The sequence below is a fragment of the Sinocyclocheilus anshuiensis genome, unplaced genomic scaffold (assembly GCF_001515605.1).
Source record: "Sinocyclocheilus anshuiensis isolate Anshui unplaced genomic scaffold, SAMN03320099.WGS_v1.1 scaffold1472, whole genome shotgun sequence".
Classification (NCBI taxonomy): domain Eukaryota; kingdom Metazoa; phylum Chordata; class Actinopteri; order Cypriniformes; family Cyprinidae; genus Sinocyclocheilus; species Sinocyclocheilus anshuiensis.
In genome coordinates this window covers 118,034-132,258 of record NW_015542453.1, presented here as the reverse complement: position 1 = coordinate 132,258, position 14,225 = coordinate 118,034, and the positions used below count along the sequence as shown (strand labels likewise).

Sequence of the window (14,225 nt, the reverse complement as noted above, 5' to 3'; positions counted from 1 at the left end):
TCATAATTTGTGTTCTACTGAAGAAACAAAGTCACCTACATCTTGTATGCCCTGGGGATAAGCAGATAAACATCAAATTTTCATTTTTGGATGAACTATCCCTTTAAATGAAAATAATTCAATTTCATGCTGATTTTAAGTTTGTTTGAAAGCATGAATTTCTATATTTATTTATGTGGATGGTGGGGACTAGTGATATGGCATCAAATATTTTATATACTGTATGTACAGTCATAAAAAGTGAAATTCATATATTACATAAATATATTTTTGGTGCCATGGAATAAATATAAACTGTCCCCAAACTTCTGAAAATTATGTTTATGCTCACCCAGGCTGCACTTATTTTATCAATAATACAGTAAAAACAGTAATATTGTGAAATATTATTACAATTTAAAATCATTGTTTCCTATTTTACAATTTTACAGTAAAACAGTAATATTGTGAAATTATTACAATTAAAAATAATTGTTTCCGATTTTACAATTTTACAGTAAAACAGTAATATTGTATTATTACAATTTAAAATCATTGTTTCCTATTTTACAATTTTACAGTAAAACAGTAATATTGTGAAATTACAATTTAAAATAATTGCTTCCTATTTAACAATTTTACAGTAAAACAGTAATATTGAGAAATTACAGTTTAAAATAATTGTTTCCTATTTTACAATGTAATTGTATTTTCAGCTGTGATTACTTCAGTCTTTAGTGTCGCGTGATGCTTCAGTAATCATTGTAATATGCTGATTTGCTGCTCAACAAACATTTCTTATTATTAATGTTAAAACAGTTGTCCTGCATAATATTTTTGTGGAAGCAGCGCTACTTTTTTCTTTGATGACTAGAAAGTTCAAAAGAACAACATTTATTTAAAATAGAAATCCTTTGCAACATTATAAATGTCTTTACTGTCACTTTTGAACAATTTATTGCATCTTTGCTGAAAAAAATATGAATTTCTTTCATTTTTTTTCTTTCTTTTAAATAGTATAGCATATAGGAACTTATTTTAAATATACATGTTGCCTCAAAATTCAAAAGTATCTAAAAAACAAAAAGTGCATTGTTCATTGTTGAAATAAGTAATAGATGTCTCACCTGGGCCATGGATGGGGAGTGCAGGGGCAGCGGGTGGCTGCTGAGCTGCTGTTGTTGCTGGTGGAGACTGAGGTGCTGGTGTAAGGGGGGGCTGATCTGCAGCGGAGGGGGGGACGAGTCCGTCATGCTGCCCATGTTCACCACTCCTGGCATGGGAGCGTTGGGCCGGGATGCACCACCTCGGGCTAGGCCTGGCTGCATCGGGGGCAGGTGGGGACTGAGTCCTGGCTGCTGGTGGTACGGAGGAGCCATGTAGAGACCTGGGTGAGACTGGCCTGCCCCGGAGAAAACTGGTGGCTTGGGTCCGAGCATCTGAGAGGCCTGTGATGCCTTCACATCGCCTGGGTCATTGTAGCTCTAGAGAAAGTTAAAAAAGTGGTTTAGTTGTTGGTTGCATAAATGTTAAACAGGCTTCTTGGGTTAATCATTCTCTGCTTTTAAATGCCTGATGAATGTTGCATGACCTAAATGTTTCTTTTAAATATATGTGTATATACTATTTACTAAACACTAAATATATAGTATATACTAAATGCTAAATATATATGTATGCATAAATTTGATACATTTTAAATTTTTTAATTATTTAAATGTTTATTTAAAAATGTATAAAATCTAGTGCTCGTCCAAAATAAAAGTTTTTATTTACATAATATGTGTGTGTACTGTGTATATTTATTATGTATATGTTATGAATTTAAAATATATGTTTATATAATAAATATATAATAAATATATTTATATACAATATAAATTATATTAATATAAATATATACATGTAAATATTTTCAAAATATATACTCTATGTGTGTGTATTTATATATATACAATACATATACACAGTACACACACTGTCAGTTCAGTGAATTACAATTCACAGCAAGCACCTCAGATTTCAAATATGGCCGCCTTGGACTCCATATCCCAGAATACTTGGCAGCGCTCTAAATCATCTGACTTCTGATTACATGCACATGCAAGCAATTCACACTGATTAGACACCCTATATAAAGAGACTCTCAATTCCACATGCTTTGTGAAGTATCAACTCTTTACCTGGTGTTGTAACTTGTCTACGCCTTTTGGATACTTTATGTTCTCCTGGTGTTTTTGGACTAAGACCTGTACTTTGGATTATTGCTCTCAGTTTCCTGTTCATCTATTGCCTGACTACTGCCTGCCCTATTTTGGATTATGTCCTTTGGACTATTTGGCTTGCTCTATTCTCAATAAAGAGATCATACCTGCAGTTGTGTCTGTCTACTGATCCTTCCCTGACACACACATATATTATGTAAACAAAAAGTTTAAAAGTTTTATTTTGGATGCGATTAATCACAATTAATCGTTTGATAGCACTAGGTGTCCTTGTTACAGTTATAAATATACACTTAAGTACTGAGTAATATTAATTAACTGAATGAATTTACTATATGATTAGGGTTAGGATTAGGGTTACTTGCATGTAATTGTGCATAATTTATTGTTATTATAATAGTATGTAGGCTACATGTTTTAAGTACTATGAGAGGAACTATTAATTTCAAATAGTCTTAAGTACTTTGAAAATAAACTTTGGGGAGTAACTAGTTACATGTAACAGAAATACGTAATTTAATTAACAAAATAAATGCTGGAATCACTTACAGTTACTGAGAAAAAAATGTGTAATTAAATTACAGTTACTTATGAAAAGGTTAAAGATTACAAAGGGAATCATTTTCACACACAAACAGATTTGATTGATTTCTTTCCAAAATAGCACTGACTGCTCTAAAATTTGAGACACCGATTTTTCAGGAGTTTAGGACAGAACAGGACACATGCTTATTTGATAATATTTTATTTCCTATTTGGGTTTTATTTATGCTTTATTTTTTAAGATTAACAGGTTTTTTTTTCCCCCAAAAAGAATTATTAGAAGCCAGCGTTTCCTGTCATAACTATGTAAAGATTTGATTTCAAAAACATTTGCATAGCTATTAAACTATATCTTATGATTAAATCTGTATTTAACCACAGAACAATCTCAAAGTAAAAATAGGTGCTAAAGTCTGATTTAGTGGTGGCTATGCTTTAAAATTAAATGATTATAATCTTAATTCAAGTGAAAAGGGATTTTGAAAGTCTGACATTAATTAGTGTTTAGAACTACTGTAAGGTTAACCCTGCTGCTTTAAATGTTTTAAAATTATTAACATTTGAAAACATTTGTAGAAAAGTAATCAAATGTAATCAGTTACATTACTTGAATAAAGTAACTGAAATAGTTACATTACTTATTACATTTTAAATAGGGTAACTTGTAATCTGTAACCAGTTAAATTTCCAAAGTAACCTTTCCAACCCTTTTAAACCTGTTCAGAATGCAATAAAATTAACAAAATGCTGTTGCTTACTACATTACAGACTGTATTCATGTCAAATGTGTACCGAAACTTGATAAAGCGATTAGCAGACCCCACAAAACCTTTGTTTGTTATGTTCCAATAAAAAACAATTTCTCACATATTGCACTGTTTTCACACCTGACTTTAAGACTTCCCCTACCATGCACAACCACGCTGATGTTAAACCACAGCACCACTGCGGAGACAATGTTATTCTCTGATTGCACAAGGGGAAATCAACAAATGTTCTGACCAACATGTGCGTCATCGCATCTGCTGTCATAACAAATCGTTATGTGGATATACCATTGTATATACTGTAGATAATACCTTAGATAATAAACAAAACATGTGCTGTGTGTATAGAAACACACAGTAATCTAATTCCTCATGCATTACCTCAGTCTTTATGAGTCAGCCACAAGATCGCAGCAAGATAAAGGAACTTTTCACGTTTGTACGAGCAAGGTTTACTAAAGAGAAAAAGTCACCTGTTTCTGTTCCTCGCCCAGGCCGTCCCACATGGAGGCCACTATTTTAGAAACCTCCCCAAATGTGGCATTAGGGTTTTGGCCTTTGATAGCTGCCTGCGTGTCTCTGAAGAACAGGGCATAGGCTGACACTGGTTTCTGAGGCTCGTTGGGGTCTTTCTTCTTCTTCTTCTTGGGGGTTTTGGGCTTCTTGGCCATGTCTGTGGCTGCTCTCTTCTCTGCCCCACTGATCTGAAAAGAGAGGGGCTCATTATAGTAAACAACAGATATCCAATTAGATTAAGCCATAATAACAGCTTTATGAATGAATCAGCTTCCTAAAGCTAGTTAGTGAGCCTTGTCTCCAAAGCCTGGAGCTACTTTTTAAATTTTAATGACTATCGTGCATTATTCCTACTGTATGTAACGGGTTCCCACGCATTTTTACCAATCATTTTCCATGACGTTTGCAGTTGTTTGTGATCACCGGATAACTATTTCTATAAAGACTGCAGCTGCAAAGAAAAATTTTTAGACAGTATAATATACAGCATCTATATGGCATTGTGATTATTACATACGGTTACAGATCTATTTACTTTAAAGGGCAAACAGATATTTCTAACCAATTAGGGGAATTTGAATTGCATGTAGAAATACCATAAAATGCACATTTTACAAGTAATTTTAGTATAGAAAACAGTCATTTTTGCATTAAAAATAAATATTTTATTATAGATATATTTAAACTATATATGTGTCATTCTAATATCTAAAATATCTAAATATTTATAAGCCTTAAAATAAAACAAAACTTAAGTTTCCTTCAAATAACATAAAATGTGTTTCCAAGTTCAGTGTGAAAAAATATTTTTAAGGTGTGTGTGTGAGTTACACTTTACCTCTGTAACTGTTAAATGATCTAAAAAGACAATTAATTTAATTACTTGTATGACAATTAGTCACCAGCCTAAAGCTTAATAATCATAACAGCGCTAACTCTAAAAATTTCCATGACATTTTAATTTAAGTGACTGAAATGTCAGACTGTGACACTTTATATAAACACGAATAGCTCGTAATCGTGTATGTTTACAGCTGTTGACGTTTTAATGCTGAACCATGTCTTCTGTGTTACGCAAAAATATCTTAGCAGAGCATATAAACGACCACACTTTCCAGAGGATCAGTACTGATGTGAGTTTTGGAGAAAATGTTCTGTATTTTGGCTGTGAAGAACAGACTTGAGGCAGATCAGTGTCTTAGCAAATCTATGTTTAAGGAAACATGGCAGTACAACTTGCTAAAAGGTCAGCAGTGACTCGTTCCTTTTAATACACTCTATTTTGCCACAGTGCATAAAACAGTCTATGTGACTGTGTGTGTGTGTGTGTGTGTGTGTGTGTGTGTATGTGTGTGTGAGTGAGGAAGATAAGCTTTTATATTCATGAGATCACAGAATGGGTAAAACACACACACACTCTCTCTCTCTCTCTCTCTCTCTCTCACCTTGGCAGCATCATCTGCATCGTCCTCATGCACGGAGCTGGAGGGGGAGGGTGTGGCTGACTTGCTCTCTGGTGGAGATGGGGATCCATGGGTGCCATTGTTGTTATTGAGACCCAGCTGAGTATTGAGTTGTGATTGGTTGATAGTGGTCAGCTGACCTTGAGGAACCATGCCAGGTTGGACCCTGGGTCTGAGCGTGTCCACCTGAGGATGGCCGCCGTAACGTGAGTCTGAGTTGACCATTTGCTGCATCTGGAAGATTAAAATAAAACTTAATTTAAAACAAAAATACCTAGATTTCCAAATGCATCTTTCAAATAAATGGAACCTCAAGGCGTTCTGTTGGTTGCAAGTTAAAGGAACGAAAGTTTGAAGCATAATGTTGTAGCAAAATCAACTTGACTATTGTTTTATTTAAAAGCAAACAAACAAACAAACAAAAACGGAAGTTACAATAAAGCACTACTAATGGAAGGGAATGGGGCCACTTTTTTAAAATCAGAAATGTGAAGCTTAAAATTTCAATTCATATAATATTATAAATATATATATATATATATATAGATCAAAAGCACTTACATTAATTTTTCTGTTAAAACTGCATTGTTTGAGGTGTAAATCTGTTTAAATCATAATTATCTTTTTAAGGTTTTAGGGTTTAAGAAATTTCATTGCCATGGCGATGAAGTTGTAAAATTATAACTTTTCATTGAAAGGTTAGTGAATTGTGATTTCTTCACATTAAGATCATGTTGTTTATTCCTTTCGCCTGTGACATTGAAACGTTGAATATTTTTCAATATATGCGAATTGGCCCCATTCACTTCCATAGGTTTTTTCTTTTTGTGGTAATCAACACTATGCCACAAAAGATGTTGATTAAGCTTAGCTTGGACTGAATCTGAAATATTCAGTCACACTTTATTTTAAGGTGCAATTCTCGCTATTAACAAACCATCACTATGACTTTTGCCTCAATAAACTCCGAATATAGTGCCGTTATTAATAGCTTGTAAGGTAGTTGTTAAGTTTAGGTATTGGGTATGATTACAGATGTAGAATATGGGCATGCAGAATATGTGCTTTTTAAGTACTAACCAATATGTTAATACTGTGCATGCTAATAAGCAACTAATAGTGATATAGTGAGAATTGGTCCCTATGCTAAAGTGTTACCAAATATTCATTTAAAAAGTAAAAGGTACTAGTCTTATTAAAACTAACCTCGGCTAAACAATAGAAATCCCTTGAAAGGTCTACATATACATACGAGCATAATCCCAGTGTTAACTAACACTAATATCTCCATCCATACCTTATGACAGGTTTGGGTTTTCTCTATCCTGCTGCTGTGAATGCTAGTCTGTAGCAGGGTGTAGAAACATTGCTTTTGTACACTGTATCTGGGGGATAAATCACTTCCGACAAGGACAAGCCCTGTAGCTGTAGTCTGTCACCTGATACTGTCTGAAGCAACAGGTGACCTGAAATGTACCCCACGCCCACCATTGTATGCAACACAATGCCCCCGACAGGTGGAGCTTTGGGGTTAGAGGCCACAGGCATTTCTCTGAAGGACAGGTGACTCTGTGTCTCCCTCCCCACATAAACACTTCAGACACACTGGACCCTCATTACTCAAAACATACTGAAATTGCTTTCTAACATCTCTTATTTGGAAGAGAGCCTGTGAGAGCACTGAATAATGCTAATGCAAATATTTCACATATTTCATACCGTCAGAAGCTGACAGTCACACAGGGAAAAGTAGTGTATAATAATGTTGTGCCATGCACACAGTATGTAATGCATTTTTGAGTGGTGCTGTGATACTCGGGTGTTCTGGATGATTGCCAGGGCTTTTATAATTTTTTCATTTAAATTAAGTGATAAATATATTTAAAATTTACAGTTTAGTTTTAAAAACAACAATAAGCCAACAATAAGACTTTCATGTGTTTAACTTGATTAATTAATTCAATACATAAAAGTGTTTATGTCGTGTCATGGAGCATCGGAAAGACTATTAATTTACGAGAATTCGGCATGTATCTGAAAGCAGTTGATTGGACGGATTAACATTACACAGCAATACGGAGGAAATTCTTCAATCCGTGCGGTTTTAGCGGCTAACTGACTAATCATAAACTAACACGGGTGAAAATGTCAAGTTCACATGAAATGGCTGGAAAAAAGATCGCAGTGGAAAACTGTTCAACTTTTCAGGGGGTTTAACCATTACAATGTTAATGGATAGGAGAAAGTTTCATTTTTCAGCGAAATGCGTTCACCTTCATTAATACGCTCGGTGTTTTCAGTATTATACCCTTCCCACTCGATTTCTTGTGAAACATCTGTATTTTCTTGGGGGGACTTTTTCTGCTATTTAACCAGACAATACCCACCCTGTGTGGGTAATTAGACAATGTGGTCAGTTTTGGGTAGAAAACACATTTCAACTTAAAACCACGCATGCTGATAAAGGTCACTTTCTATTTCTTGGTAAAACAAAACCTAGAGGCAGGACAAGCTCTCTGGCAGTAACTAAGCGTAAAATCAAAGACAGATTGTTTAATCATACCGCAATAACTAGCGAAATTTCCCAAGTTTACAGCGAGCGGATGCAAAATGGCTGCTGAAAAAAACCTCGAATCGCATTTGTCAGAGCGAGGTTGTGATGGTATTTATCATCTGAGCTCACCATTAATCTCCACTACACAGAGGACAAAGGCTTGCCAGGGATGAATAGAGGTCACGTGACGAGGTCACAGACAAAAGCCCTAAAGGTTGCCTGTTCTGCACTTTTTAAGTTTTAAATAACAAATGGCTGCCTGGGCTGGCTGTTTTTTCATCAGATCCACTGACCCGTGCTGCAAAGGAGGTCATATTCATTTGATATCAATTTCCTTTAAATCACAGGGCAAATTGTAATCACACGTACAGTAGGAGACTATTTGCATGCTTATCTTCCTATAATGCGCGACAGAGACGCATGAAAGGGACGAGAGAACCCCAGCTTTCCATAGAGTCCAATGACATTTTAAAGGGAGGAAAATAATGCCTACTTTACTCCGGCTGTCACTTCAGGGGCACTTTCATGTCCTTCTGTTTCCATTAAAAAGGTATAAATAGCTTAAGTGCTGAACTAGATCAGAGCCAATTGTTTGCTCAGGGTAATAAAACCACAGCCCAATAATAAGGACTTTTTCAGGCAGAGTAATGAGGGTGTATTTCACGTCCTTGCGTTACTGTAGATCTTTATAAGCTAAAAGACACGCTGGCTTTTTTTTACCCTTTTGATCATTTGAAATATATCGGCATAATCTTAGCTATTAATTTCTTTTGCTCTCGAGTTAATCCGCTTCAAAATCGCTGTTATTTTATTTATTTTTTGGCAATAATAACTTGTCACCGTCTACACGAAGGAAAACACCCAATATTTATGACATGCAGGAATACATATGAGAAGTGAGGTAATTTGGAGTATAAAAGCTTAAAGCCGTATTACACCATCTGTCATTTAGACATGCCAGAGTTTAATTGCTCTAGCTCCAATTTTACACGAGCACACGCAAATACCTGTCTCTTATTAAACTTCACTGTATATGATCTATGCGAAAGCAGCCTAATAGAAGTGGCTTGTCACGCTGCACTTTCAAGGTCTCAAATGTGCCGGTTTTGCAGCGCACAGCAAAGTGCTGCAAACTGTAGGCTTTGCTGCAAATTTACAATAAATGGAGATTTATGTCCATTACTGTTCCTTTTTTTTTTTTTTTTAGGCCACCGCTGGATGAGGATTTAGTGGCTTTTGCGCTGATGATGGACGATCTTGCTGCTTTTTGCCGCTCACGCCCTCTCTCTCTCCTCCGCTGTCAGCTCTGTTTAGATTTGCACATTTTACACACATCAACTTGTGCTTATTTAAGCGGACATGTGGCTTTCTGGAAAGCAAACCTTACCTGAGCGTTTCCAAAAAATTCGTCGCGTTTTATGCGAATCACCGAGCTCATCAGAACGGCCCGATGAGATCTCATCTCCCACGTTATACATTTAAAAAGCAGCCTTCCCCGTTTCTCAGAACTAGGGGATCCATTTAGCCATTCGGCGGCATTTACTTTCATTCTTTTTAATGGAACAAGCAGGGACGGTGAAACCTTATGAGATAATTTTCCTTTTAATCTAATACTTTTTAAGGTGAAGCACATTTCACTCAACTATCTCTGCTGGCTAAACAATGCAAGCTCTGAGACCTATAAAATGAATGCAAAATGTAAGAGGCACATAAATGCACTCTCTGTTCCACCAGAGAAGGCAGCTCCAACAGGCTAATGCAGAGAGAAAATTAATTCCATCAGCTAGCTCTTTCATTCTCCACTGCAGCTACAAGCTCTCTGTCCCGTTGCCTGGCAACCATAATTCATAGCCGCTCTAAATGGATGTTCTCCAAGCACTGAGAACATTAAGGTGAAAAGAACAAATGCCTTTGTGAATCTCAATATCTTTCAGTGTGCATGTCACTCTGTGTGTGTTTTTTTTAGCCACCCATGTGTATGTTATTCTTTAAAAATCTTTTTGATGGAAGTTTAAGAGGGGCACTACGAAGGTACATTTTCCCAAAAGAGCAACAAAAAAATCGAAAATATTGTTCGTACCATTACGACTGTTGTTGTACGACTGCCTTTGTGCGCTCATTTCCGATAAAAAGATAAATCATCTGTGCTTGTATAATTGAACAAAGGTCAAGATAAAAAAGGTTATTATTAACAGGGTTTATCACACACAAAAATAACGCTCAATATTTAGGTTTGTCCCCAAACATGGAGCATGTGGAAAACAATAGGTGAGAGATGAAGAGGAGAAGTTTCAGTTTGACTCGAGCGTCAGATTATTCATCTTCAACCACAGTTGCACAGCTCACCAGCACTTCATATGTGTCATAATCACATTATGAGGTTTCTTGCACTTGACCAAAAATTTAAGGTTTGGGTTTAATTTCTCCAGAAGTAGCAGCGATTTGTAGATATTTGTGATCAATATCGACATTTTATAAAGATAAGAGAAGGATAAAGTAACAAATTAAATTACTAAGTAAAAAAAACAAGTTAGCAAGCCAAATAAAATAATTTTGATGTGTAATATATCGATTTATATAATAAGAAAAATTAAAAATTAAAATTAAAATGAGAACCAGACTGAAAAACTTATGTGCACCCCTGTATATATATATATATACATCACACAGCATTTTGTAACTATATATACTGTATATGTAATATGTACTAATACAATGTGTGTGTGTGTGTGTGTGTATGTACTTTATACAGTATATGTTATTTTTTACATAATTTTTTACATTTATAATAATTAGCTAAATATTATATTGTAACATTTATTTAAATTTTTTTTTCTTAACCATATCTTTTTTTAAAGATTCAGTTGTAACTTTTTTTTTTTTCAGTTTTACTTAACCTTATTCTTCTGATTTATTTTATCTTTTTCTAAGTTTCAAAAGTTTTTAAAATGTATCTACAATTTCTGAATGTACTGTACAACTATCTAGTACAGCTATGGCAAGCAAAATGCATTAGGAGGAGTGCCTTGATGCTATATTATATTTAATTAACTTAATCCAATGGGGAATTTGGCATTGTTTCACTGTGCGTTAAATCACATTAGCTCTCATTTGCTGGGTGCTATCTCAATCATTCTATATGCCGCTCCAACCTCTTATAATCTCTGTTGAGGTGTTTCATTTGTGTCAAATAAATCATTGTTTGGGTACTGAAAATGACTTTGGTGTTGCATAATTCTTTCATGCAAAATGCATTAGTGACATCTCAAAGGAGAGCATGTGCATCTTACAATGAAGTTTCCTCCACATAGAAAGAAACTGTGTTTTTGGTCATTTTCCATACTAGATTACATGGAAGCACATTTCTGCTTCAGAGTAAAGAATATAAATAAGGTAACTGTCATTTTTTTTCTCTCACACTGTGACTCTTTCACGAATTGCACGAATTATCTTTATAAATTACAATGTGATCTATCTCAAAATCTCAAAATGTGACTTCATATCTCTCAACTGAATCTATATTATCTACATACTGTATAATTGCTGTTTTATATCTCACAGTGTCACTTTATAACTCATAAAGCGACTATATGTCACAATACGATTTTTAACTCGCACAATTGCAACTTTATTTCTCATAATTGTGACTTTATATCTCACACCTATTTTAAACTTTATCCCATAATTAGAGTAGTTGGAAACGGGCTTCCATCAGCCTCAGCGCCAGTACTCACCACTGAGAGGGAGCTGGTGAGCAGGCCACCTTCTTGACCCAACATGTTGGGGACCGACATGCCCGGCAGGTCCATTCCTTGCAGGTGAAAGGGGTGCAGTCCATTCTGGGAGACAGGGGGGCACAGGTGATGGTACGTTCCGGACTCAGACTCGGGCAAGTGTGCCAGCATGTGTTCGGGGAGGGTGGGGGGTGTGATGGGCGGGATGTTATAGTCTTCGTCCCCAAGACTGGGCACTGGGTAGGACTGCTGGGAAGAACAGAGACAGTGAGGTTACGTGAACCGTCAGAACACAGATTACATAAGTGTGGCTGCATGACAAAACCACCGTTTTTCAAAAGATGATTCATTTATGACTGACTGGTCATTAGTGATGATGAATACGATGCATTTTTCTCATCTATTATCATTTATTCAGAGATAAATACAATAGAATCTAATACAAATGGTATCACATCAGAAAAAAAAAGCACATTTCAACTTTAAAATGAACAGCGAGTGAATAGATGGTGAAATGCAATGAGCATTCTTGTCAGAGTGTCTCCAAAGGCAGCATGAAATGGCTTTCCAAACAGTTAGTCTGAAATACTGCACAATGGGGGGTGAACCGTAGGCTAGTACAAGGACAGACTGTCCATTTGATACTTATAAATAAGAGAATGAAATGGGTTACGGCACGACCAGAAAAATCTTGTTGAAAACCAACATTCTTTGATGTTCTATATTCTGCCACCGAAGCGATCCAGCAATGGCGATGATTCACGCTGTATCAATTAATAACAGAAAAAAGACTAATCACAACTATATACCGAGCAAATGAAATGCTGAATAAAGTACATCAAAGTGCACTGCACATTACAGTGATTCATTCCTACTATTTGAGCCTTTGAGGAAGTAAAATTATATGCAAATGGTCAATCAATCTCATTAGACTATAACAAAAGGCTGCTTTTATGAGGCTGAACAGTGACTTGCGCTTGGCTGTGAAGTTTGCTTTGGCTGCTTTAAAACAGGCCGTCCTGCGCTCTGCCTCCTCCAGCCCCTGTCAGTTTAGACTGTGATGAAAAAGATGTAAAGCAGATAAGGAGATGAAAGGCTGTACAAATCCAAGCAAAATCATCAATTATTCTGTAAACACTCCCTTGGAGTAAAATACTGTAGAAAAATATATACAGTTATCAGAAGGCAGAGAGTTTATTATCTGTGCACGTCGTGCCGAACGCTTCACGAAATGCTAAGCGCAAATGCGCCTCAGCCTCTGATTCGACTCGAACGCTCCCTCTCTTTTTTACCTTCAAAGAGGCTCCTCTTTTCTGCTGCTTTATTATCTCTAATACATAGCTTTTATTTGCAGCAAACTAAATGAACCTGTCAGACAGCCAACTACAGGCAATTAGGTATGAAATTGGTTCCAAATTCAAACTCAACTCAAATAACGGTCCAACTATTACTTTTAAGGATTGCAATAATCGTTTTAATGAGCTTCCTACTTCTGCCTCTAAAAGCCAATGTATCGTGCTCATTTGCATATTTGATTGTGTTGAGCCTCACAGATGTCTGCGTTTGTTTGCGGGAAATATGCTGGCATAATTCATACAGTAAGGCCCTTAGAGGAATGATTTTACTGCCAAATTTAAAAAAATAAATCACATAAAACAAAACAAGGCTTACATTGCTGTTGATACATGTGAGTAATGTACTTCTTGTCGAAGAAAAGGAAATTATTATATTCAGGTGAGAATTAGACAAATAAATAAGAGCAGGAACCGATGGCCGTTTTGAGGTGCAACTATGTTTGTGTGTTCTTCTAACACTTATATACGTGATGTTTCTTAGTATCCTGTCTTTCTTTTTTTGCACTTTCCTTTTTTTGTGACACTGAGATGCGTAAACAGGCAGCCAAGAAAGAGAACACAGGAAATAAATAACCCTGTGCTGTGGTGTGGTGTGTGGCTCTGAAAAAAAAGTGAAATGCACGAAAATTAAGAGCATTGCAAACATTTCCTACATCTGTGTGTTTTCGTCGTGAAAAAGAGAAGACTTTAGATGAGGCTGTGGATACAAACATATCAAAACAAAAAAAGAGAGAGAGAGAGAGAGAGAGAGAGAGAGAGAGAGAGAGAGAGAGAGAGAGTGGAAAGATATGAGGAGAGCTCTTGTGTTTTGAACATAGTGTAGTGAGTGAGTGGCAGAAATGCTTCACCAGCAGAAATTACGCATTAAATTATTGCAGCCTCACAATGGAGATGTAGATTGTTTATAAGCCTTCCATCTTGACAGGCTTGAAATCAGCTCGTCATTATGAAAGAAGTGCACACATGCTGAGATATGAGGTGGATGAGAAAACGTGAATTTCGAGATAAGAGATACGCCCCATCATTATGCCACAAAATGCATTCAAACAAATTTAGGAGATGCTTTCTGATAGAAATACAATTTAGACG

General features: G+C 35.9%; 1 protein-coding gene across 1 annotated transcript in view; it reads right to left on the bottom strand.

Moving 5' to 3' along the window:
- The window catches only part of LOC107693690 (thymocyte selection-associated high mobility group box protein TOX-like), a 58,365-nt gene that overhangs the window by 5,965 nt on the left and 38,175 nt on the right, over positions 1-14,225 (bottom strand). Inside the window, exons 4-7 of the mRNA XM_016493159.1 lie at positions 11,782-12,030; positions 5,476-5,727; positions 3,988-4,218; positions 1,107-1,463 (exon numbers count right to left, since the gene is read on the bottom strand). Coding sequence (XP_016348645.1) covers positions 1,107-1,463; positions 3,988-4,218; positions 5,476-5,727; positions 11,782-12,030 — 1,089 coding nt within the window. The remainder of the gene's footprint in view (positions 1-1,106; positions 1,464-3,987; positions 4,219-5,475; positions 5,728-11,781; positions 12,031-14,225) is intronic.